Source organism: Phocoena phocoena, chromosome 3, assembly GCF_963924675.1.
Source record: "Phocoena phocoena chromosome 3, mPhoPho1.1, whole genome shotgun sequence".
NCBI lineage: Eukaryota > Metazoa > Chordata > Mammalia > Artiodactyla > Phocoenidae > Phocoena > Phocoena phocoena.
In genome coordinates, this window is record NC_089221.1 from 88,596,017 (window position 1) to 88,622,394 (window position 26,378).

Below are 26,378 nucleotides of genomic sequence, written 5' to 3' on the forward strand. Positions count from 1 at the left end.
CCTCGGAGCTATTGCAGGGTAGGTTCCAGACCACCACAATAAAGTGAATATTGCAATAAAGCAAGTCACACGAATTTTTTGGTTTCCCAGTGCATATAAAGGTTATGTTTATACTATAATGTAGTCTATTATGTGTGCAATAGCATTATGTTTAAAAAAACCAAGGTAGATAACTTAATTAAAATATACTTTATTGCTAAAAAATGCTAACCATCATCTGAGCTTTCAGTGAGTCATAGCAGAACGTCAAAGATTACTGATCACAGATCACAATAAGAAATAAAGTAATAAAGGGAAAGTTTGAAACATTTTGAGAATTACCAAAATGCAACACACAGACACAAAATGAGCAAATGTGTTGGAGAAATGGTGCCAATAGACTTGTTGGACATAGGGTTGCCACAAACCTCCAATTTGTAAATATCGCAGTATTTACAAAGTGCAATAAGGCAAAGCAAAATAAAATGAGGTATGCCTGTGTAAGGAACTAGAAATTTCTAGTGTGTTGAGAATCCCTAAATGAGGATTCTCTAAAACCCAGGGGGCTGATGTTACTGAGCTGTAATGGAAAGGTTGGACTTGTGATGAGATCTAAAATAGGTTTTAAGCTGGAGGCTTAAAATACAGAAAATACTGTGATGTAAGATTCAGAGAGCAGCATAGATTTCGAAGATACATTTTTAAAAAAATCCTAATTCATTCGAAGAACCAAAGTTCTTTAGAAAAACGGCTGATGCCATGTCTCCAGCATGAAATGCACAAGATGAGCCGGGCATATCTTGACATAATCAGTCTATGTCAAATGGACAGGGGAACCATTTTGAAGAAGCTTGTACTACCAAAAGATAGGACAATTTGAGTATCAATTTAAAAATAACTGCAGTGGATTATTGAGTTTATAATAATACTTAAACAAAAGCAACAACAACACCTCATTGGTCACCTTGGAAGAATAATGGAAATGAAATTAGCATTTTAAAAACTGGTAAATAAAGAGAAAGAATCATTCCTTCCTTTCCTATATAAATTGAACTCAAGTAAACCAAGAAGTCAATAAAGGAAAGCTGCTCTTAATAATAAGGAAATTCTGCTAATAAATAAAAAGAGAAAGAACTTCTGGTAAGGTTTAATCCTACCAGTGTTAATGGATATAACAATGTGAGACTAATTTGTGAAAGACATACAGTAAAATCAATTAGTTTAATGTTTTTTTAGTTTAGTTTTGTTTTGTTTTTTTGCGTTATGCGGGCCTCTCACTGTTGTGGCCTCTCCCGTTGCAGAGCACAGGCTCCAGACGCACAGGCTCAGCGGCCATGGCTCACGGGCCCAGCCGCTCCGCGGCATGTGGGATCTTCCCGGACCGGGGCACGAACCCATGTCCCCTGCATCGGCATGCAGACTCTCAACCACTGCACCACCAGGGAAGCCCTAGTTTAATGTTTAATTTATATTTTGCTATGAGCGTTACTATCATTTTCTAATGGGAAACTTGGTGGACGTTTGTTTTGTTTTGCTTTTCCGTTTTTTTTTTCCCCAAAATAAATCAGATGCCAAGTGTCTTAAGTAGGCTAATTAACCAGTAAATAGTGAAGGAGATTTAGTCAAACACACAGCTGGGGAGGGCATAATTATCTTAAATTATCTTAAAGAGAAGGTGAGACCCTACGAGAGCACTTGTAGATATAATTTACTGCTTTAGAAGGAAGAGATGCAGCCCTTGTGTTTTTACCCCCTTTCGGCTCCTACTTCTCATGATATTTCAGAAAATGAGGAGCACTGATGCTAAGCAGCATAAAGGAGGCAGAGAGCAAAGCCACATTGAAGAGAGATTCAATTTTGACTTCTCAGAGGACATTCTCGGAAGAGGGAAGAAAAGTAAGGGGCACCTGATGCAGGTGATGACTCTGAGGCCCTGGGAACTTCTGAGCCCAGGTTTAAGGAAGAACTTAAAGAAGAGAACAATTAGTTACGTTTTTGAGAATGGTACAACTGTGTATCTTTAGAAATATCTGTACTTTAAAAAACTGCTATGGAATAAAATATCTAGGAACAAACCTACCTAAGGAGACAAAAGACCTGTATGCAGAAAACTATAAGACACTGATGAAAGAAATTAAAGATGATACAAACAGATGGAGAGATATACCATGTTCTTGGATTGGAAGAATCAACATTGTGAAAATGACTATACTACCCAAAGCAATCTACAGATTCAATACAATCCCTACCAGACTACCAATGGCATTTTTCACAGAACTAGAACAAAAAATTTCACAATTTGTATGTGGAAACACAAAAGACCCCAAATAGCCAAAACAATATTGAGAAAAAAACGGAGCTAGAGGAATCAGGCTCCCGGACTTCAGACTATACTACAAAGCTACAATAATCAAGACAGTATGGTACTGGCACAAAAACAGAAATATAGATCAATGGAACAGGATAGAAAGCCCAGAGATAAACCCACACACATATGGTCACCTTATTTTTGATAAAGGAGGCAAGAATATACAGTGGAGAAAAGACAGCCTCTTCAATAGGTGATGCTGGGAAAATTGGACAGCTACATGAAAAAGAATGAAACTAGATCACTCCCTAACACCACATACAAAAATAAACTCAAAATGGATTAAAGACCTAAAGGTAAGGCCAGAAACTATCAAACTCTTAGAGGAAAACATAGGCAGAACACTCTTTGACATAAATCACAGCAAGATCCTTTTTGACCCACTTCCTAGAGAAATGGAAATAAAAACAAAAATAAACAAATGGGACCTGATGAAACTTAAAAGCTTTTACACAGCAAAGGAAACCATAAACAAGACCATGGTTCTGAAGAACCTAGGGGCAGGACAGGAATAAAGACGCAGATGTAGAGAATGGACTTGAGGACACGGGGAGGGGGAAGGGTAACCTGGGACAAAGTGAGAGAGTGGCATGGACTTATACATACTACCATATGTAAAATAGATAGGTAGTGGGAAGCAGCCGCATAGCACAGGGAGATCAGCTCTGTGCTTTGTGACCATCTAGCGGGGTGGGATAGGAAAGATGGGAGGGAGATGCAAGAGGGAGGAGATATGGGGATATATGTATAGCTGATTCACTTTGTTATAAAGCAGAAACTAACACACCATTGTAAAGCAATTATACTCCAATAAAGATGTTAAAAAAATTTTATGAAACATGTCATTTGGCATTAACTAAAATTGCTTTTAAAGGATCATTTAAATGAAGAAATTATTTCTATATGAAAAGAAGAGAAATTTAAGAAGTTATCTGCACATAATCCAGTAAACGATTTGGAGTGAGGAGATTATAGTTCCGGTTTTGTTAATTAATTAAAACCTATCTGGGCTCAATTTTCTCATCTATTAAAAAAGTAATATTTCTGCTTCCTTCATAAGCTTTTGGTAATAATTTAGAAGGAGAGTATAAGAAAAAATTTTAACTCATGAAGAATTATATACAGTTTTGAAATAATTAAGAAAACATTTATTGAATGCATGAATACACACTGAATATCAATGAGAGTCTCTATCTTCCAGCTAGGGAATGTTTAATCATAGAATATAACTGATATTTGGTGGCAGCACAACAAAGTTATAGTGAATAAGCACATTAAACCTATTAAGTTCTATAACTATATAATTAGATCTCATGGGGTAGCTGCTTTGCGACATTGTTTTTTTATACACAGATGGACAAACATGGTTATCATGGGATTCAGTTACCTTTGTTTAAGCTTTGACAACCGGGAAAATCCAACAAAGCTTTCTAGTAATAAATACTACTAAGCATATCACTGACCTATGAGTGGTTATCCAAGAGATATTTAACACTGAATCTATACCATATGGTTATTCACAGACAGTGTGAACCTGAGGGTTTCCTAGCCGCAGTTTCCACATCTCTAGGCTTGAATACTAACAGTCCATATCTAAGGGGATTAAATGAATAATGCCCCACAGAAAATATCCAATAAATGGTAACTATTCTATTATATTATTATGAAAATTTACACTTCTCTCAATTGAACTGGGTACTTGATTAGTAGTTAAAACCCAAAGTAGTGTTTCCTTTTATATATGTTAAGTGAAGTTGTTACCATGGGAATGGTGAATAAGACAGGAAAAGTCTAGATGAAAGTTGGAACTTACCCTGAATTTTCAACTAGAGTATTTTCATAAGGTTTCTTCAAAATTTGCCTGTGTGTGCACGTAATCACTTTGGATGATTTCTGCTCTTTCTTTAGATTAACCAATGCATACAAACTCATCCATTCAGACACCTGCTCTTGCTCTGAGCCTTTCCTAAGGCTGTACTACCTCAAATGCCCTTGCTTCTCATATCTGTCCTCCCATGCCTCCTCCAACAAAAATCCTTCCCCAAAGATTTCAGCCTCTTATGACCTTGTCCTCCTGAGCCCCTACATCTTGTAGGGCCTATTTGTTAAAAAAAAAATTGACACCATCATGTTGCTTAATATGTTGGAAAACATTTTCACTGCTTATGTCTTCTTTCTCTATGTAAGAGTATATACTTCTCACCCATCTCTGTATTCTCCTCAGCACCCAGCTAGTACACATACAGTAAACATTTGTTGAATGAAACAAAAATGGAACTGGTCCAGTATAAATCCCAGGATTAGAAAGAAATTTAAACATTATGTACGTCAATTCCTTACCTAGTGCTTCCATCTTTCCATATTCTTTTCGAGAGATTATTTTGGTGTGAATAACTCTTGTAATAGAGGACTCACTACCACTCAAAATTTCTATTTTTAAGAAGTTTTAAACATTAGAAGATTGTTTATTTTGTGGGATACTAGAAATTTAGTATTATTGCAGTTATCTTGGTGTTTATTGTAGTCCCCTTTAGATCTACTCATTGCTGATACAATACTGATAATGGTCAATAATGACTCTATATTACAGCATATTTCAAGGAAAATAAATGCTTAGTCTGCATACTTAAGGGTACTAAGCAGTGGGGGTTAAAAATAGGAACTCCAAAAAATTACTTTTCATGTGATTTGGGATAAATTTCTTTTATCTGTAACAGGACTCCTTCATAAGATTAACGCTAAAACAGCTAATTAATACTAAAATCAAACACTCTATTTTAGAAATGCTAAAAGCAGTTGAGAGAAGGAAAGTGGGAAAGTTAATATTTTAGCTAGTGATTCGGTTGTATATGGAAATTGAGTATTTGGCTATAAAAATTAATAAACTAAATAATTTGCAGCAACAACATTCATGTATTTGGTGGTGTAAGAAAGTTCAGGGGCAAGCACAGAAACCGGTCCATTCGTCTTTTACATGTAAGTTAGAAGATTCCTTAATCAAAAAAAAGAACCCTATTATATAGGAAGCTAGAGATGGCCTTTGAATTGGTTATGGGAGACTTTTCTTAAAATAAATGTCTTAAGGGCTTCCCTGGTGGCGCAGTGGTTAAGAATCCGCCTGTCAATGCAGGGGACAGGGGTTCGACCCCTGGTCTGGGAAGATCCCACATGCCACGGAGCAACCAAGCCCGTGCACCACAACTACTGAGCCTGTGCTCTAGAGCCCGCGAGCCACAACTACTGAAGCCCGCGTGCCTAGAGCCCGTGCTCCGCAACATGAGAAGCCACTGCAGTGAGAAGTCTGCACACCGCAAGGAAGAGTAGTCCCCGCTCCCTGCAACTAGAGGAAAGCCCGCGCACAGCAACGGACACCCAACGCAGCCAAAAATAAATAAATAAAATAAATAAATTTATTAAAAAAAACCCAAACGTCTCAAGAAGTGCTTCTCGGGCTTCCCTGGTGGCTCAGTGGCTGACAGTCCGCCTGCCGATGCACAGGACACAGGTTCGTGCCCCGGTCCGGGAAGATCCCACATGCCGCGGAGCGGCTGGGCCCGTGAGCCGTGGCCGCTGAGCCTGCGCGTCCGGAGCCTATGCTCCGCAACGGGAGAGGCCACAACAGTGAGAGGCGCGTGTACCGCAAAAAAAAAAAAAAAAAAAAAAAGGAAGTGCTTCTCAATACATTTGAGATGAAAGTCTATTATGAAAAGTCTATTATGATAAGCATGGTTATTGTTAAGCCTTTTATTTCAGGGTTATATAGCTGCAGGCTTAGGATGACCTAGGGAAGAAAGTCAACAATTTCTTTGCTGTTGAGGGAGGGGGGGGGGCGGGAAGCATTTAGAAAACACTTATAATTAAATACCAATTTTTTGGTTAAAAATCATGACATATGAAAGAATTAGAAGTGGAGAGAAATAACTTTTAAGATGGACATAAAAACAAGGTGAATTTGCAACAGTAGAAGATTTAGCAATTTAGTACTATTTTGTTAGAAACAATAAAAGCTATCTATATTTAAATGACAGAATGGAGAGAAAGTGTGAATAATCAACAGTAAACAATAAGACATTCTTTTTGACTTGCAACTGTATTTTCTAAAGTTCTTCTCTGTCACTTTACAACTATTAGAGTTATTCCTGCTGACAAAAGGAGTTGAATCTTACCCAGCAACCTTGGAGCAGTCTGAAATACAATATGAAAATGAGACAAAACATAAAAGAAAAAAACCAAGAATTAAATATTAAATGGAACATCACTGTATGTAATACATACCTAATAATATGAAAAATAAGATGGTGTAAGAAAGAGCAAAATTATTTTTGGTATAAGATTTTTTTCTTGAATAATATATCAGTGTTGGTTTGGCAAGAGAAAAAAAAAAAAAGAAACACTCCTGATACTAGTATAACCCAGAATGCTTCTTGGGATCTCTTTTTGTTTCTTCAGTGTGCTTATTCTGAAAATGTATCCCAGATCCCAATTTGGATTAACTAATAGCTAAAGAGGTCTGGTATTCCAAGAAGAGGTAGCGAATGTACAACTTATTAATCTTTCAATAGCGTCAGAAGGCCAACAAGGCTGGGGTGAGGCATGGGTTAGACCAAAGCAAAGATTTATGGCTGCTGGCACTCCCTGCCATTCTTCTTGTCTGGAAAAAGATGCATTACCTGTTTTTTTTTTCTTTTTCTCTTTTTTTTTTTTTAATAAGCAGGCCAGCCCTGTCTTCTGGATCCCAACAGGGTGAAAGCTCCAGGAATGCAGAAACTACATGTCCTGCCTCTAGCACAGAGCCCAGCACATAGTAGGTACTGAATCAATATTTGTTAACAGAATGAATATACATCACGTCTGTCGTGTGGCAGACCAACTGAAATGACATCTCACATGATAACCACCGGAACAAATGACCTCCTTGTCTTGGAAGACCTTTTGCCCAGAGCAATCCAAAAGCTTTTATGGCAAGCCTTGGGGTTAGGTTTAAAAGGCCCAGATCAGGCAGAAGCGCATTGGCAAGCAGAGTAAGGGGCAGTCAAAGACTGTCCTCAGAGAGCAGCCCCAGGGCCTGCGGGAGTGACGGGAGAATGTGGAGCGGCCCAGATTAGCCTGTGGGTTGTCAGAGACTTGTAGGCCCCAGACATCGATGTCAGTAGTTGAGTGTTTACAGTCCTCTTTAATTAAAAGGTTATTTGACAACCTGAGATGGGAAGCAAAAAGGTATCCTCTAGAGTGTATTTCAAGGGCCCTGAGGAGTGCTAAATAAAGTCAAAGGAAATGTGATAACAACCCAGAAAGGAACCTGGGTCCTTTTTACAACTGCTCCCTGACACAGGGTCACACTGGTAACCTTCACTACGGAGATGCTAATGGAGAAACGGGCTTTATTCATCCAACCCATTTACTATACCACATGTTCTATGCCTTGCAGCTGGAGTAAGACTGGCTCTGACCTCTGTAGGCTTGAATGATACAAGTTGTTTTCCCTTTAATCCTAAGGATACACTGTTCTGAAGGAGGTGAATTTTCAACAGAAAAGTGTTTGAAGGTGAGCAGAAAGGTTGGTTGGAAATTATTAGTTGATAAATTATTATAAGAACAAAAAACAAAAGCATACGGGAAGCCAAGAGAAAATTATCCAAACAAAAATGAAGGTAACATAGAGAAGAGATAGGGAAGAAACCTAAGATAGGGAGACAAATTAAAGATTTTATACTTTTTGCTGCATCTTTCTTTTTATTCCCCACTAATAAGAATCTGGTTTAGATAGCTTAGGTGTGAAAGTCAACTAGGCATGTATAGACTAATACAGGTCAAATTTCTAAATAATGATTCCCACAAACAGAAAGCCACACTTGGAGGAGGAGGGCTAATTCTTCTTCAGAAAAAGAGATGATTCTGTAATTATAAAAACTGCCAATTAGTGAGTGTCCACTATGCCACCAGGCACAACACAGATATTTTGTATTCATTTTCACTACCTTTTATGGTGTGTATTATCATATGCTTAACAGATGACAAAACTAAGAGGTTAAGTAACTTGCTCAAGGTCACAAAGAAAAGAAGAGGCGAATTCTAACCTACTTCTCTCAGTTTGAGTTTTTTTCCCCATGATACTACCTATAACATTTATTTGTTTAGTGACAGAAGAGTGACAATATTAGATTTCTCTTTAGGGAGCAATTTCCCAAGACTGTATTTTCCATTTAGCTGTGCCTGAATTATTGATTTGTTTATAATTGTTATCCTTTACCATAAAGATCTATGTTCAATCTGGGGAATAAGAAGCCTATTAGAATGATAGTTTTCTTCATGACAACTGTATCACATATCAATTAAAATGAACATAACTGGGCTTCCCTGGTGGCACAGTGGTTAAGAACTTGCCTGCCAATGCAGGGGACATGGGTTCGAGCCCTGGTCCGGGAAGATTCCACATGCTGCAGAGCAACTAAGCCTGTGTGCCACAACTACTGAAGCCTGTGCGCCTAGAGCCCGTGCTCCACAACAAGAGAAGCCACCGCAAGGAGAAGCCCATGCACGACAACAAAGACCCAATGCAGCCAAAAATAAATAAATTAATTAAAAAAAAAAGAACATAGCTTCCTAACAGCCTGGGCAGGTGTTGCTAAGTACTATAATACTACACTCAACAACTATGAGAATCTTGAGAAAAATTACAAATGATAAGCCAGGCGAGCTGCTGTTTCTGAATCAATGCATCCTGCAAAAACACTTCAAAAATCTCAGGATACAGTACTGAATGCATGTACGAACACAGCACCAAAGAAAAAGGAGGTGAGGAGAAGACTAGCTAGAATATGAGCAAAGCAATAGGAAGCAGAATTAGGGAGTAGTCTCTTGAAGGATGAAGTTCCCCTGGTATCAGGTGTACATCAAATTTTACAATTTCTAAGTAGCCTCAAAAATCAAAAAGTCCCACAGAATATGTCTTTAATTATCCAGTTAAAGAAGGAAGAAAGCATCTGCTTTTCCTTCTTAAAATTTATAATTAACACAGGGCAAGGGATCACAGCCTCCCCTAGTAGAGCAATGACCTCCAATAACATGCCGTTTCTCTGGTTACAATGAAGAATCTTTCTTGCTGTCTTTTTGACAAAAATTGTTCACGTGTTATTGGCATGGTACCAGAGGAAAAAAGATGCACTGAGCTGAGTGTTTAGTAACTTCTTTTAATTTTAAAATCAAGTAGCAATTATAGTAAAATCTCATAAACTATTGACCTTTCCCCCTCATCCTCAACTGTGCCCAAACATTTTGAAAAACAGAACCAACAGATGCACAGAGACTTTCATCACAAATCCTTAGAACACCTAAAACCTCACGGAAGAAGGAAGAGAGACTAGGTGGGGCGGAGAGCTTGAAAGCTGGAGGGACTGAGGTATGAAAAAAACGGTGATAGATTTCATGTCTGGGTGGAGGAAGGAAGTCCTCAAAATTTTCACTTCTACTTCCTCTCGACTAGACTAGATCAGTGGTTCTCAACTTTGGCTGACATTGACAACAGTTAGGCAGGTTTTACTGCCTGGGTACCACCTCCTAGAAATTCTGATTTAATTAGTCTTGTGTAAGGTTCAGGCATCTGAATGCTTTAGAAACTCCCCAGGTGATCCTAATGTGCAGAGAGGGTTGAGAACGGCTGCCTCAATAATTCAGAGATAGGAATAAATGCAAACCACACGGGCAAAGTTCTAACCGTTTTCACCTCGCCAGGAGAAAAAAATCCTGAGATCTCAAAATATCAGAACCTGAGGATATCACTAAACAATAGCAATAAACAATAGCAATAAACCTTCCTTCCTTCCAAGCAAAGGAAAGGAGGTAGAAGAATTTTGTGTGAATCTTTTCTCTGTCCCACTCCTGTAGGAAAGCAATTTTTCTCAGCAGTATACATTGTGCTAATCATTAGACTAGGTACCAGGTACACACAGGAGCATGAAGTCAATTCACAAATGAGGAAACAGCCTCAGAGACGTGAAGGAACTTCCCTAAGGCCAAAGAACAAGGAACGAAGACAGAACTCGATCCCAGATCTGTCCCAAGTCCAAAGCTTTTTCTCATTTCCGTATCTTCTGGAACACTTCTTTGCACTGGCTAACTTAACTGGTACTGGGACAGAGTGTAACTTTAGCAACATTTTCCACTGCAGGACCTTGAAGAGTTCATTCTAAGGAACTTAATCCATAGCTCTCCTGGCAATTAGCAATCTGACATTGACAGCAAACAGGTAAAAGGGAGAAATATAAAGTAAGGTTGGAGGGGCAGGTAGGAGACTAATGGTAAAGGATCTTGAATGCCAAGTAAAGAGTCTGCAATGTATGAATGTACTAATTAACAAATCTACAGGTATTGAGGATATGCCCTGTGTTGGGCAGAGAGAACACTCTAAGGCCTAGACAATAGGGAGATATTGGAGGTTTTAGAGTTACTGTATCTAAGTGGCAATCTAACATGCCAAACCAGAAAACAAACTACAAGTAAAAAGAAAACATATCAAAACACTCCTTTCTCATGGTATAATTAGGAAAAAGACAACAACCCAGAAACATTATAGATAAATCCATGTAAGACATTTACCATTCTCAAAAAATAAACTTTGAAAAGAAATTAGGGTTTTCAAGCCAAATCCTTTATGTTATTTTTTATTTTTTGTTACAGCTTTCATAGAATTTTTCCAAAGGATGAATTTAGTAGCTGATAAAATACAACTCTCCCACCCAGGGCAGATGGTCAGTATGACATCTTAGGATTGGAGTCGGTTATTAGCATATGTTGGAGTTAACAATAAAAAACTTAATGGATTATTAGTTCCCTTCAAGGCAGAAAGCATATTCTCCAGTTTAAAGGAACAAATTTAAAAATCAGAAAAGAAAAATGGAAACCATTTTAGTCTCCCATAAAGCCAAATAATTAGTTAAAACTCTGTATTTAGATTACATATGCAAATTAATAGGAAAAAATATATAAAGCTGAATGAAAAAGGAAAGGCTAGCTTACTTTTCTTTATTACTCCAATAGGATGATTTCATACTTTTCATATTTTTAAAAAACAACTTGCTTTTCTCCACTTTAAAGGGATATTTAAAATTAAGATAATTTAAACTCTTACAAACAAATGTATACCCTTTACTTCCTGTATATCTGAACTTCCTATTGGAAGTTTCCAGCGTTTTAAAGAATTTAAGGCACTAAGAAGGTTGGCATTTGGAATGGCACAAGAATGCATTTTACATGACATTAAGCAAATCAACTCAATGTAATAGTTACTTTATATTTATTATATCAAATATGTAATTATCCCAGTATTTATTTTCATCATACAGCAATTTTAGCCATACTTTTTAATCCTATGTGAGTGTGTACGTGCATGTGCACATATGTGTGTATGATTACATGTGGTGATAAACTGATATACATGTTCATTTTTACTCTGGTTCCATTTTCATGATTTCTTGATTCGGCGGGGGGTGTGATCAGAGACTACAAGTAAAGATAAAACTCATAGTCTCTATGAGTTAGTAGCTTTTGATTTCTTTTAAAAAAGCTTTCAAAGATCTTGTACCTTTTTATTCTTGAAAATGATTAGGACAATGGCTCATTACATACCATAATCTGTGATTTTACAGGACACCAAATACAGCTCTTTCAGGTTTTGTCCTTCCTTTGCAATGACCTCCACACACCTAAAACACATACAAAAAATGGTGAGTTACACTAATGCGTTTCAAGTTAAATTAGCAAGAGTTTGGCCAGGACTATAACAGGAAGAGGTCAGCGTTTGATGAATGCCACAGCTCTCTCCTTTCAACAAACCTCTTTCAGGGTGTTTCAGGAAAAGGTATTATATTCCCTGCTTTAAACTCAAGTGCTCTAATACCTAAATGACTTTAATTAAATACATTTATGACTAGCACATCTTTTAAAACCACAGTGATGAAAGAGAGATATTCCTGTAAGAGTAGTGTTACATTTGGTAATAAAGGATTTGTAAACATGTGCTATATAATGAACATGTTATTTACATAAAAAATAATGTAATTAAAGTGTAGAATATAGACAGATGGTCATTATAAAAGAATGGTAATATTGCTCATGGTTTAATTATTAATGATGGACTTTGATAACACTGAAGTACACATTTTGTGAAATTTTATTCAAAATAAAAATGTTTTAAAAATCTGTAACACTGATTAAAGATGAAAGAAAAATCGTACACATAAGAACTTTAAAATCTTTTACTTTAAAATGTTTTACTCTTAACATTTTAAATGAATTGTTGCATACATATAGGCCATATTCATAATATAGATACAGATATGTAAGATTTAAAGTCTTTTCTGGTTTCATTTCAGTTAAAAGGTTTTTGAATGGTGTACTCTGCTCTAATGGCCATAGTGGAACATGTAGTACAGAATTGAATGAACTTTGAAAACAATGATTAACAGTGTGGCTCAGTCCCCTGAATTATCAGAAAAACCTGTACAGTCAAACTGACACATTGGCAGATGCATCCTTCAATGCAGCTCCTGTTTTAATCTTTATAAATAACAGTTAAGTAAAAGGGTAAAAGCAAAAAGAGTCATTAACCTTTTCTAGAAAGTAAGGATCAAGTAATTGATACCTATGTGTATAATCCATCAAAAAATTACTGAGTATCCATCTCTGTCTCCCAGATATTTTATTTGCTGTCTGGCTTATTTGTAAGTATCTTCATAAAATGTCAGGAAATTTTATACAATTTTACTTCACATAATTTATTACTGAAGGTTAAATTAATTATAGAGAAGACATATTTTTCTTTTAAAAATATTTTTATAGAATATTGTTTTAATGGAATGATAAACATTTCTAAGTTCCTCAGAATAACTGAATAAACATTTTTTTGGCTATTTAAAAAAAAAAAGGTATATGATAAAAATGGGTAAGCTCTTCCATGGTTACAACAGAAAACTTAAAACAGTAACAATGTAATTATGATTGATACAGGTTATTATGAAGGGAATTTTTTTTTTTTTTTTTGAGTTACGCTGGCCTCTCACTGTTGTGGCCTCTCCCATTGCAGAGCACAGGCTCCGGACGCGCAGGCTCAGCGGCCATGGCTCACGGGCCCAGCTGCTCCACGGCATGTGGGATCTTCCCGGACCGGGGCACGAACCCGTGTCCCCTGCATCGGCAGGCGGACTCTCAACCACTGCGCCACCAGGGAAGCCCAAAGGGAAATTTTAAAATCTAATTCCGTGTCATTTCGCTTTACTGTAATATTTGAATAAAGCCATAAAAAAAGGGAAAGTAAAACATTACAGGCAACAACCATGTTTTACATATGACTTTAAAAACTAATTTTCACATACTAAGGATAAAAATAAAGGCCCTAGATGATTATATTATAAATAGTTAATAAAAAGTCTACTTTCTACTGTATCAAATGTGCATAGCTCTCTGTCCTCCTCCATTACCTACCAAAAAAGTTAGCAGATCCAACATTTTGTATGACCACCACAAAATGAAATAAGTTAGTGCAGAAATAATGTTCATATCATTTATTTTGTTCTCATGATCTTTTCAAATAGTTCAAAACACCTGATTTTACATCTGATTATGGAAAAACTCTAAGCAAATACAATATTCTATTTGTGTTCCTGCTACTAGATTCTATATTAATAGGTATGCTACAAGCACACGAGAACATTAAAGACACACAGAGCAGACTACAGACAGCAAACACAAATTGATTTCAGTGTACAAGCCAGATCAAATGCTATTTCATAGGCAACAAAAACCGGTATTCACATAAAATCAGATAATCAATCACTGGATAAAAACTGTCCTAAAACTGATGAAAGGCCATGAGCGTCAGGTTTCCTCCCTACATGACAGAGAAAGTTATGAATAGATATTACACATATATTTAGCTTACTCAAGAGGCAATAGCCAAGAGAAAACATGTGATTAAGAAATAAAAAACAGTACAGTACATATCTTTTAGAGGAAAAAATAGAGGAACATAAGAGAAAAGCACTTTGCTTTTACAAAGGATCACCTAGGATTTTTGTTCTTTTGTTTAAATGTTTTTTAAATTAATTAATTATTTTAAAAATAAGGAACGCTTCATGAATTTGTGTGTCATTCTTGCGCAGGGACCATGCTAATCTTCTCTGTATCATTCCAATTTTAGTGTATGTGCTGCCGAAGCAAGCACTTGCTCTGTTTTTAAAAGTCCAGTCACGGGCTTCCCTGGTGGCGCGGTGGTTGAGAGCCCGCCTGCCGATGCAAGAGACACGGGTTCGTGCCCCGGTCCAGGAGGATCCCACGTGCCGCGGAGCGGCTGGACCTGTGGGCTGTGGCCGCTGGGCCTGTGCGTCCAGAGCCTGTGCTCCGCAGCGGGAGGGGCCGCAGCGGTGGAGGGCCCGCGTACGGCAAAAAGAAAAAAGTTCAGTCACATAAGGTTTTCCAAATACTTCTAATTACCCTGTAATCACAGCCAGTGTGCTAGAAGTTATGCACAACATAAAACTATTCCGCAAATAGGAATTCATGGAGGAAAAAAAAGTATTCCCTGGAAGATTTTTAGCAAAAATTATTTTTTTAATTTAAATATCACATATTTCATGGATGTGATATTTGAGAAGTCCCAAGTTCTGTGAACCTGGACTGAAACTCAATATCATATTAACACACAAAATTGAGTGGTTCAAATAAATAGGTAAAATAGCTATTTTTTTGAGAGTTGAAAATGCAAGTGGTTTATATTATCCTGTTACTGCAAATTGGTGAAAATGGAACCCCACATCAGGTCCCTGGCTAGTGTCTTAAGTCCTGTGATTAGTCTAGGCCTACCTAGTTCCCCAGGCAGCTTGTAGTGAGAGCAAGTCATGATGAGAGACCACGCTGGTGACTGTCCTTTCCTTCTAAAACTTTTAGAGTTCATTCTAGAGTATATTTACAGGAGGTACCCTAACACAAGTCTGTTGATCACATTTACTCTAAATCTACTCTGTTTCAAGAGTCTTGGCTTTAGTCGTGGCCTTTAGTGTATTAACATCAGAGAATTTCCCAGTTCACTGCATAGACTGTATGCAGGCAACAAACAAGGCTTAGTAATTATGTACACCTTTTGACTACAGGTATTCATGTAAATTTTTAAGGGGTATTAAAAATGATACCAAAAAAAGGGAGGAATGTTTGCAAAGTCATAGTCTGTGAGGAGAGTGAAAGAACCAAAGACCACATTTAAAACCTTTGCTTCTCCATCCCCTCTCTTATTCACAGATATCAAATAGGAGAATATGCATTAATCTCAGTGATTAATTATAGTTTTGTCCCTAGGGGTAAGCCATGAATTCCTAAACTCAGAATCCAGAATTCAAAATTTTCCCGTTATCCCCCTACCCGTCCCCACCATCCCTAAGGATAAACCTCAGAATACCATACGACCAACATTTTCTATGGGTCAGTGCATTCGAAGATTTTCTATTTCATGCATGACAACCTAAGGAATTACAAAACTTGGGAAAAGAACAATATCCTTAGGGAAAGTAATAATCTATAAGATTATTAAGAACAAATTCATAATATAGGAATATGGCATAGTGGAAAAATGCAGAATATCAAATATTGTTAAAGTAGCCCATGAACATCAAACACAAGCCTACTAAACCACCTTTCTGAGTTCTGAGAAACAAGAGGAGACATGCTTTAACAAGAGTGAATAAAGAATCAGAAGACATACATTCTATTTTCACCTGCATGAAACCACAGAAAAACCCCTATCTTCTTCGAAGTCCCACATCATCATTCTTTATAAAAATGAGGGCCTATATGAAAAATTTATCCAAATGAAATGTCCTAGGTTCATTTAAATATATTTTAGTTCATTCTGAATTGCCTCCCCTCAGATTATTTTCTTGCTTTTATGTTTTGGCAGGGTTCTGAAGAGAATTAAAAAATTGCAACCACTGTAAATTCCTGAGTAACAGCTGTTGAGTACATATATGTATAAACTCCGTTAGAACAGTGAAAAGGGCCAGAAAACCTGCTCCAAAGTATCCAAAGCGTCCAGAATTATTTTTTATAATAATGTGATTTTATGCTCACTTGCTTTTGATGATGTTCTAAAATGCACCTAAAACATTTGATGAAATATGAAAAACAGTAAAAAGGTACTTTTGTGATCAATATAGGGTTTTTTTTTCTTAAAAAAGAGAAGGCATTACTTAGTTTCAGTGGAGGGAAAAATCTGTCTCCCTAGCAATAGATTCCTGGTAACCTGATTTATGTGAAGGGTAAAGGTTAATGAATTAAGCTGTGTAAGCTTCAAAACTATCAAAGGAATTCAAAAGAGCCTTGAATTATAGAAAACAATGGCCATTCTACATACATATCAAATTTTTATGTTTTTTGTCTCCAACTCAAAAGCTGGAACATGGCATTAGTGACAATTGAAAAGAACTAATGAGGAAATATGACTACATTGCTTGCAAAGAGGAGTGTCCTAGGAGACCTTGTTACTGTTTGTGATGTGTTTCAAATCCAAATGAAGCTAATTGGAGCTGCCAGACACTGGTTTGCAAATCTCACTTTAAAGGACAGGCTCAATCACCTTAGAGGTGTGAAAAGAAATGTCCCCATTAGAGATGCATTAGTATGTGGCTTGGTGAATTTCTAAATAAACTTTAGGATGTTCTTTCCTAAGTCATTTTATATTTGAATAATAGACATATCTTCAAGCAGAAGAAAAAATGCAACAAGACAAAAACAACCCTACAGATTTAAAACAAAAAGTAAGAACAGTGCTATAAAGTAATTGGCAAATAAGTGCAACGGTGAGCTAAGTATGTTTAAAGTCGAATAAACACGTAGATCAAACGTTAAAACTCCTGAAATACAAACACATCATAAAAGTGATCTATTTGGGGGTTTTAGAAATAGAACTTAATTTTCATCATTTCCTGAAACTAGACAAGCCAACAAGCCACGCTGTGTTATATAGATTGTAAGTGGGTAAAAGCAGAAGAGCCTGCAACACACACACACACACACACACACACACACACACACACACACACGAAAAGGAATAAAAAGGATTTACAAGATCTAAAGAGAGAAACAAGGGAGCAAACTTGGTCCAATTCTGTGCTACAAAAGCTCATTGTGACTAACTCATATACGGGTCATTTAAATGATAGCAGAGGTCACCAAAACACAATTTGGCATCTTACACAAAGAATATTGATATTTGATTGATTTTTCTAAAGCCCCAAATCGAGTTTTACTGACGTATAGTCTAATCCCAGTGCAGCAAATGAATGGACATGATTTATAGGTATACCCTGCTTTCAGAATGTGCACTATATAACAGATTTCTATGATAAAAAAAGATAAATTTACAGTTAAACATTTACAAGATGAATCAATTCAAGAATTTACTAACAGTACCTTTCCCGTTATATGTGAATATAATTTCATTTATAAACATTCCATTCATAGGTACTTTTTTTAGTAACAGGACACCTTAACATTATATAGCATGCAGTGGTTATTTTTATCTTTAACTTAAAGAAATGTACATAATGACAAATGAAAGCCTATTTTGAGAAAGTGATACATGGCATCATATTGATACATTGAGCACCCTTTGTATTTCATGGTACACTTTCTTGTAAACGTTCTTCTGTTCCATCCCTTTAACAGCACAGTATCAAATGTATGCTTAAGTCAATTTTTCATGCAAACATCTAAAGATAATCTCATAAAAGAGATGTTCACTGCAAGAGAGATATTTTTAAAAGGATGACTTGCAGTTAAAATGCTAAAGCGTTCACTCAAAACACAATATATCTCAGGGACAAAGACTAGGAGTGACATGCAAAATGTCACCAGCTCCACCAGTTACAATTCTCTTAGGATATTCATTAAGTTCTCACTTACCAAATGTTATTCTCTGGAAAGCCAAAATCTGATTAGTGAATCCAAGATTAATTTAGGTAGCTGCTACTTAAACAGTGGAAAACTGATGCCCATTTTGTCACACAGAGATAGTGAAAGATTACACAATGAGAAGAGTGGTTTGTTTGTTTGTTTTTAATAAGATGTACCACAATAAGTGGCCTGAGATGTTATTGAAACGTAAATTCTATGGGTTTACATCTCTGCCAACAGAGGTGTTACACCTTTGGAAGAGGTGGAGCAGATGTTGTCATCTGCTGATTCTGTCTGGACCACCCTTTCCCTGACAGTCTCTAGCATTAGGTAGGTTTCCTAACTGGAGAGTAAGTAGGAGTCAGCACTGAAAAAGGAGTAATACAACAGCAAAATAATATTTTCTAACATATTTAGGAGTGACCATCACAAACCAGCTCTTACGGGAATATTTTGTTCCTTCGTTTATATAGCAAAACATGTTTAATGTAATTTGAATGTTTCTTAGAGAACTTTAAAAATGTTTTTCAAATAGAATAAAGCCTGCAGTATTTTTTTAAATGCACATTTTCCTTAAGCTACTAAGAAACAAAATGGTTAAATGTTTTTCCAAAGCAAGGGGGCAGGGGAGAGGAAACCACACTAACACATTTGGATAAACTTGGTTCTGGCTTTAATATTTCAGATACATTTATCCAAAAGTCTTGTTTTTAATTTTAGCCGTTGATCCACCCTTTTACCGCAGCTACACTAAATCATTATATAATAACTTGAGCTAACTTTTTCTAAGCGTGCCTCCGAGTATGTAAGAAGCAAAAAAAAAAAGATTCTAAGCTATTTCTGATTTATTTATTTCAACAAGGTTTTATTAAGTGCAAATTATGTGTTAGAAAAGTTAAAAGATCTAATCAGAAAGCCACATTATTATAAAATGATACCCATAATACTTATAACCTTGATAGATCAACTACTATTTATTTTTGCTGCTACGGCTGATATTAATGTTCATACCCAGCAGCAGAAAAAGCATATCACTACCTCTATATCTACTGAAAATCAACTGAAAAGAGTCATGTTTCAGGACTGAAGGAAATGCTAGAAAGAAAGGGAAGGGGAAAATTTAAAGGTAAGAATTCCTAATTCAGCAGAGTAGTCATTCTTCAATGGAAAAAAAAATGTAGTTATTTTGAAATAGGAAAAGTTAAGAAATCTCTTCCATCCTTAAAGGTTTTTGGGGTTCCATCAATTTATAGCCAACATCTCTGGGGGAATCCAGGCATTGCACAATGTTGATACAGTTAAGACTGGTGCTATCTTTATGGTATTCTGGCATATTTTAAGATAGAGGGTGGAAGAGAAGATTTTATTATCCTACATGTAACAAAAATTTACTGTCTGGAAGCAAAAGCCCAGCCCCTGAAAAAAAAAATAAAACAGGAATATAAAAACATATAAAACTATGGTCCAGTTCAGTGAATTGTGATCCATCAGAGCCCATTCCTTTTCTGAAAAAAAAAGTCAGGCAAAATTCTGGCAAGTTCCAACTCCTACCCCATCCTACAATAATAAATAAGAACTTTAATGGTAAAGCTAGAAATATTTCAGAGACTTGTTAGGCTTCCAAACAGCTAACATGAAATTTAGATGGAATATTAAACATACAATTGATGATAATCTCCCTGCCCATCTCCACCCCCATTACACTTACTGCTTTAAGTATTGATGAGAAAGTCTCAATTCAACAGACATCATATATTTTAAGCTCACCTTTAATTTAAAATGGACAAGAGAAAATTATTTTAGTGGACTATAAAAATAAACTGAAGATGAGATTCCAGGCATTTTTCAGGAAAGAGTTAAGTACTTCCTTACCAGAAGATGCCACAAGTCGGCTTTGTAGTGACTAATTGCCTCTTTAACCTCTGTACTGGGGGAGCTGGCCTGTGCTTCAATACCAGTTTTGTGATAGAGCCAAAGACTGATGTTCAACAGAGACCTCCCATGACCTGTGTAGCCAAGGAGTTAACTCAGACAAGATGCTGACAAAAGGTTTCCTTCTCACTTGGGAAGGCACAGAATCTCTTTTTGGATAAGCCAAATTCTCAGAAGACTATAAAACACAGCGGTAAAGACAATTATAAAAGTCAAAAGAATGGTTTCACTTTAGCTAACAATGATTCCCAACATCCCAATGTACCACTCAAAATTTTGTTTGAGAATGGTTTTAGCAATATGAAAAAACTATATTTGTAAAATGCAATGAAGAGGGCACCTAATTTGATATCTTTGAAAGCTTATAATTAGATAGCTGTAGTAGGACACAAAGAAAGCAGGTCAACATTCTCCGTTCCAAATGTTTCCCACATGCTTCAAGCGTTCATATTCAGGAAGCCTGCACTTTGTCACTAATTTTTAAGCTTAGCAAATTTCTGGCCCAATCAAAAGCCAATAAAAGAATTTTTACAGGTGATTTTAAGTACAATTATAAAAAACTAATTAATCCTGTAATTGGGAGAAGAAAATGGTGAAGGCTTCTTATTAGTTTCTGAAAAGGAAAGTATGAGGAAGGAGTTCTAGGTTAGGGAGTGGGAAAAGTATAGGCAGTAGGAATAAAGTTATCCACATATTCATTCGGAAAGACCAAAGGAGAAAGATCACATGGCACTGATGAAGACAAGGACACTACATAAACTTGACCTTATTGATGCTTAGCTAGATTGAACTCTGAACCCTTTGAGGCTTAAGGGTCATCACTGCTGAATTCATAAAACCTACTTCCAAAGCTCCGGGACTCTCATTACTTTATTCCTATTTTCTTCCATATCATTACATATTAATGTCATGTCAGGGGTGAAATAATCTTTGCTCTAACATTTACAGGTAAGAGAGGCAGCGGGTCACCTTTAGTTGTTTTGGTACATTATGTTTACACGGAAAGATAACTTTCTTACTTAGTAAAAAGAAATAACATTTACACTTCTTTAAAAATAAAAACGAAAGAAACAATTCATATATTTCTACAAACTACAATAAGGGACATTAACCAAGAATCCTCTTATGAAAAGTATGCAGTTTACATTTTTAATCCCAAAGGAAGAATGACAACTGATTTCAGTTAATTTTTATTTATCTGAAGGATAGAGAAACAAAGGCCTCCCCATTTCCTTCTTAAATAATATTCAAGTAAGTGCAATAGAATGAGATTTTAAAATTCCAGAGAAAGGCTATTGAATCTTACTTAGCTTCACCTGGCCAGTTCAATGATACTTGACACTATAAAGTCCATTTGCCTGTAAAATATACTTCTAGAGGATTCTTTCTTAACACTTTAATTTATCCATCAATGACAAGAACTGATTATCAGCAATTTAATTTATATTCAAAGTGCTATGTAGTATAGATGTCCACATGTATATAAATACACTTATAAATACAATTCTTAACAAATACTTTTCCCTTCCCAATCAACAAATAACTAATTGTTGTAAATCAACAAATTATCTCAATCAAAAAATATCTAATTGTTGTAAATGCACATAGTAAAGGAATTTTAGCAGCCTAGCCCCTGAAATGCCATGATCACTAAAATTCAGGTTGCTTTGCTTAAATTAGTCCTCAGTCTATTCCCTATGAAGGGAAAACACATCTCTTTGTTCTTGGAGAAAGTGGTGGAAAGCTAATGAAACCAGTGCTAAGACTGATAGAAACCATAGTGGGGAAGCATTACCCATTTTCTCCTTGCAGAGAGTTGCAAAAGCAAGACAGTAAGTAAGCATGGAGAAAGAAGACAGCACATTTCACAATTTGTTTCAGACAGCGAGTACCTTACAGGCAACATCATGTCTGACAGCCAGCAGGAACAAGCAACACTCCCAAACCCAGTCCTGTTTTATGTTATTTTAAAAAGGTAAATCAGGGCTTCCCTGGTGGCGCAGTGGTTGAGAGTCCGCCTGCCGATGCAGGGGATGCGGGTTCGTGCCCCGGTCCGGGAAGATCCCACATGCTGCGAAGCGGCTGGGCCCGTGAGCCATGGCCGCTGAGCCTGCGTGTCCGGAGCCTGTGCTCCACGACGGGAGAGGCCGCAACAATGAGAGGCATGTTTCTAAATGCTCCGCTGTTGATTAGTTGTTGATTATTATAGTTACTGTTCTGTCTGCATAATCAACAAACCATGTAGCAAAATGGAGTAACAGTATTAATATTTCTGCTCTACACACAAAACACTTCTCTCATGTACCCAAGTAAATAAAGAAATACATTCTGATATTCTGAGGAAGAAGATTGAGGTGAGAAGAGGGGCAATTGATTGTTTTCTAAGGTTGTTAGTGGAATAAAGAGGCAAGAGCAATGCCAGGCGTTTGAAAGGGACGTCAGGTAAATGTGCTTGGAGTCAGTTGTGTGTTCCTATGGTTGGTTACTGGGGGCTACTATGAGTGCTGCCCTGGTAATGATAGAATTTTATAAAAAAATTAAGAGAACAATTTCCTTTTTGTGATCCGTTATTGAAAGGTAAGTGCGTGCTCATCAGACACAGGACACTCTTCGGCCATTGGGCAAAATTTGGGGCTTTGGGAAAATTAATGGCAATCCAATGCCACATCACACTTTGAAAAAGGTGAAAGAAAATATAAAGGGTAATAGTATAAGCAAGTCAGTGACCATGATATATACTCAGGGACACATCAGTTGAAATAGTGGCTGTAAAGAGGAAAAAGAAGAAAAACAATATATACAGAACATAATATCTATATAAAATAACATTTTATATGTAACATATACAATAATACATTCATATATTTCATAATTACTAAGGAGCCTAAATTCATTTCATCTGTTTACTTATATCCAGCCTTATTTCCCTAGAAATGCATACAAAACTACAAAAGAAATGTTTGAGAGGGGCAAAGAAGGTAGAAAATACGGATAGTAAATAATAAAGTTAGGGATATACTCACCCTGAAGGGATTGATATGACAAGTGGAATAAGATTTTGGAATAAACTTTCAAGGAACCAAAGTAAAGAGGGAAGTATGATTATTTATAAGATTCATAATATCAGTGAGTTAAAAAAATCTGATCAAAAGAAGTTACAAAAAGACTAGATAGGCTTGACATATCTCTGGGGAAAGGCTGAAGTTTCAAGAAAGTGTTAAAATATTCGGAATCATTTGGAAAATTTCCTCCCATTTCTTAATACCACTGTGGACTTAATTCACATGAAAATGGCCTCTCAAAAAGCTGAAAATTTAAAAGTATATCGCACATGATTAATAATATAATGCAATAATAAAACAGAGATGATATTTAGCTATATCAAAATTTTACTGAAGTTTAATGTTTCTTGTACAAAATCAATCAGTCATGGACAGTAGAAATATGCTTCCAATGCTCACATTGTCAAAGTTTTGTATGTGTGTACGTGTAAGACACAGTCCTGGGGTTCGGAATGTAATTGAACTTCTCTAAGGCTTTTCTGTAAAATTCTGGAAATTACAATACCTATCTCCAAGGATTTTGCAAATGTTACATTTCACAATGTTTGCAAAGGTGCTTTTAGTTATTCAACAAACATTTACTAACCCTTACTCTGCCCCTAACTAATGGATACAAAGATGGAAAAGACAAGTCTCTTCCCAAAGGGAATTCACAATCTTGTCAATTTTAACACCTTCCACACAAATAAGACAGGGTTATTTAGGAGCGAATAGAATTTTCAAGTACATCTCTTAGAAAACTAGCAATGTGGGACTTTAATAGTTGACATATGCAAGAAAGAAATGTATCCTCCAATAAGTTCATGTTAAATCGATTTTTTTCCTTAGTAAAAAAATGAATGTAAAGCACATAGGACAGCACCTAGCACACAGGAAGCAATTAAATTTTAATTATTATTATTTAGGCCCTAGCACAGAACTTGGCACATAAAAAAATGCCTGTGGTAGGCTGAATAATGGCCCCCAAAGACATCAGGTCCTAATCCATGCAACCTTTAAGTGTTACTTTATATATACTTTATACTTTTTTATGGAAAAAGGGTCTTTGCAGGTGCGATTAAATTAAAGATTTGAGATGGGGAGATTATTCTAGATTATCTGAGTGGGCCCTAAATACAATCACAGGTATACTTTCAAGAAAGAGGCAGAGGGAGATTTGACATAGACAAGAGAGGAGAGAGTAATATTACCCCAGAAGCAGACTGGAGTGATATGACCATAAGCCAAGGAATGTTGGTAGCCACCAGAAGCCAGAAAGAAAAGGAATGAATTCTTCCCTCCAGAGGGAGACTGACACCTTGATTTTGGCCCAGTGAAACTGATTTTGGATGTCTGACCTCCACAACTGTGAGAAAATAAATAGTTTTGCTTTCAAGCAACCAGATTTGTAGTAGTTTGTTACAGTAGCCACAGGAAATGAATATACTGCCTAATAAATGGCATTAAACTAATCACTGGATTACACATGTGGCACCAAGAAATACGACTTATAAAGGTAACAAACTGGGGCTTCCCTGGTGGCGCAGGGGTTGAGAATCCGTCTGCCAATGCAGGGGATACGGGTTCAATCCCTGGTCAGGGAAGATCCCACATGCCACGCAGCAACTAAGCCTGTGCACCACAACTACTGAGCCCGCATGCCGCAACTACTCAAGCCCGCGTGCCTAGAGCCTGTGCTCCGCAACAAGAGAAGCCACCGCAATGAGAAGCCCGCTCACCGCAACTAGAGAAAGCCCGCGTGCAGCAGTGAAGACCTAACTCAGCCAAAAATAAATAAATAAAATGAATAAACTTATTTTAAAAAAAATAAAGGTAACAAACTAATTGCAATTAAGATGACATAATCAGATAAGACAAAATTTTAAGTTGTGAAAGGGAGAAAAAAAGAAAACCTTAAAGAATCCTACCAAATCTTCAGCCTGAATTAGAATAAATTCCAAAAAGGTATGTCTTCTAAACTTTTTTAGAATAAACACTCATTTTTGCACAATTTATTATCGAAAATTTGAAGCATACCGAAATTTAAAGGAATTGTTCACTCAAAGCCATTATTCACCATCTAGATTCCATAATTAACATTTTTCTACATCTGCTTTATCTCAGATGTATCCCATCTATTTCTCTATCCACCCAGGTATCTATCTATCCATTCTTACTTTTTAATGCATTTTAAAGTTAAGTGCAGACATCAGTACATTTCACCCATAAATACTTTATCACACACATCATTAAAGTTCAATGTTTATAATGGTTCTCTTAAAAAAAAAAAAGTTTTACCTGCTGTGAAATACACAAATCTCAAATGCAATCAGGTTTGACAAGTGCATATACCTGTCTACCTTGAACCCCTATCAGATCTAGACTATTCCTAGCACCCCACCAAGTTCCCTCATGCCCCGCCTTCCAGTCAATGCCCATATCCACCCACAAAGGCAACTACCATTGTATATGTTTTGTTACTTTGTTTTATTTTACCATAGCTTAGTTGTTTTGTTTTGTTTTGTTTTTTGCGGTACGTGGGCCTCTCACTGTCGTGGCCTCTCCCGTTGTGGAGCACAGGCTGCGGACGCGCAGGCTCAGCGGCCATGGCTCACGGGCCCAGCCTCTGCGCGGCATGTGGGGGATCTTCCGAGACCGGGCATGAACCTGTGTCCTGCATCGGCAGGCGGACTCTCAACCACTGCGCCACCAGGGAAGCCCTGTAGCTTAGTTTTCTCTGTTCAGAAATTTCATAAAAATAGAATCATATTTGGGTAACTTATTTTTACTCAGTGTAAGAGGTTGAGATTCATCTATTTTGTTTAACATTTCAGTAGTTTTTCCTGATTGTACCTTTCAGTTGCCAAGAGGCATTCCATTATATGAATATAGCATAGTTTCTTTATCCATTCTTCTCTTGAATGGCAGGTGAATTGTTCACAGTTTGGGGGGAATTCATTAATAACACTGCTAGGGCTTCCCTGGTGGCGCAGTGGTTGAGAGTCTGCCTGCCAATGCAGGGGACACGGGTTTGTGCCCCGGTCTGGAAAGATCCCACATGCGGCGGAGCGGCTAGGCCGGTGAGCCATGGCCACTGAGCCTGCGCGTCCGGAGCCTGTGCT

General features: G+C 36.8%; 1 protein-coding gene and 1 non-coding gene across 2 annotated transcripts in view; both read right to left on the reverse strand.

Moving 5' to 3' along the window:
• FBXL17 (F-box and leucine rich repeat protein 17) overlaps nt 1-26,378 on the reverse strand; it is a 477,493-nt gene that overhangs the window by 147,326 nt on the left and 303,789 nt on the right. The window contains exon 7 of the mRNA XM_065875233.1: nt 11,972-12,048. Within this exon, the coding sequence (XP_065731305.1) occupies nt 11,972-12,048 (77 nt within the window). The remainder of the gene's footprint in view (nt 1-11,971; nt 12,049-26,378) is intronic.
• Nucleotides 14,458-14,564, reverse strand: LOC136121825 (U6 spliceosomal RNA). Its single transcript, XR_010655826.1, has one exon. It is a non-coding gene; the product is annotated as a U6 spliceosomal RNA (small nuclear RNA).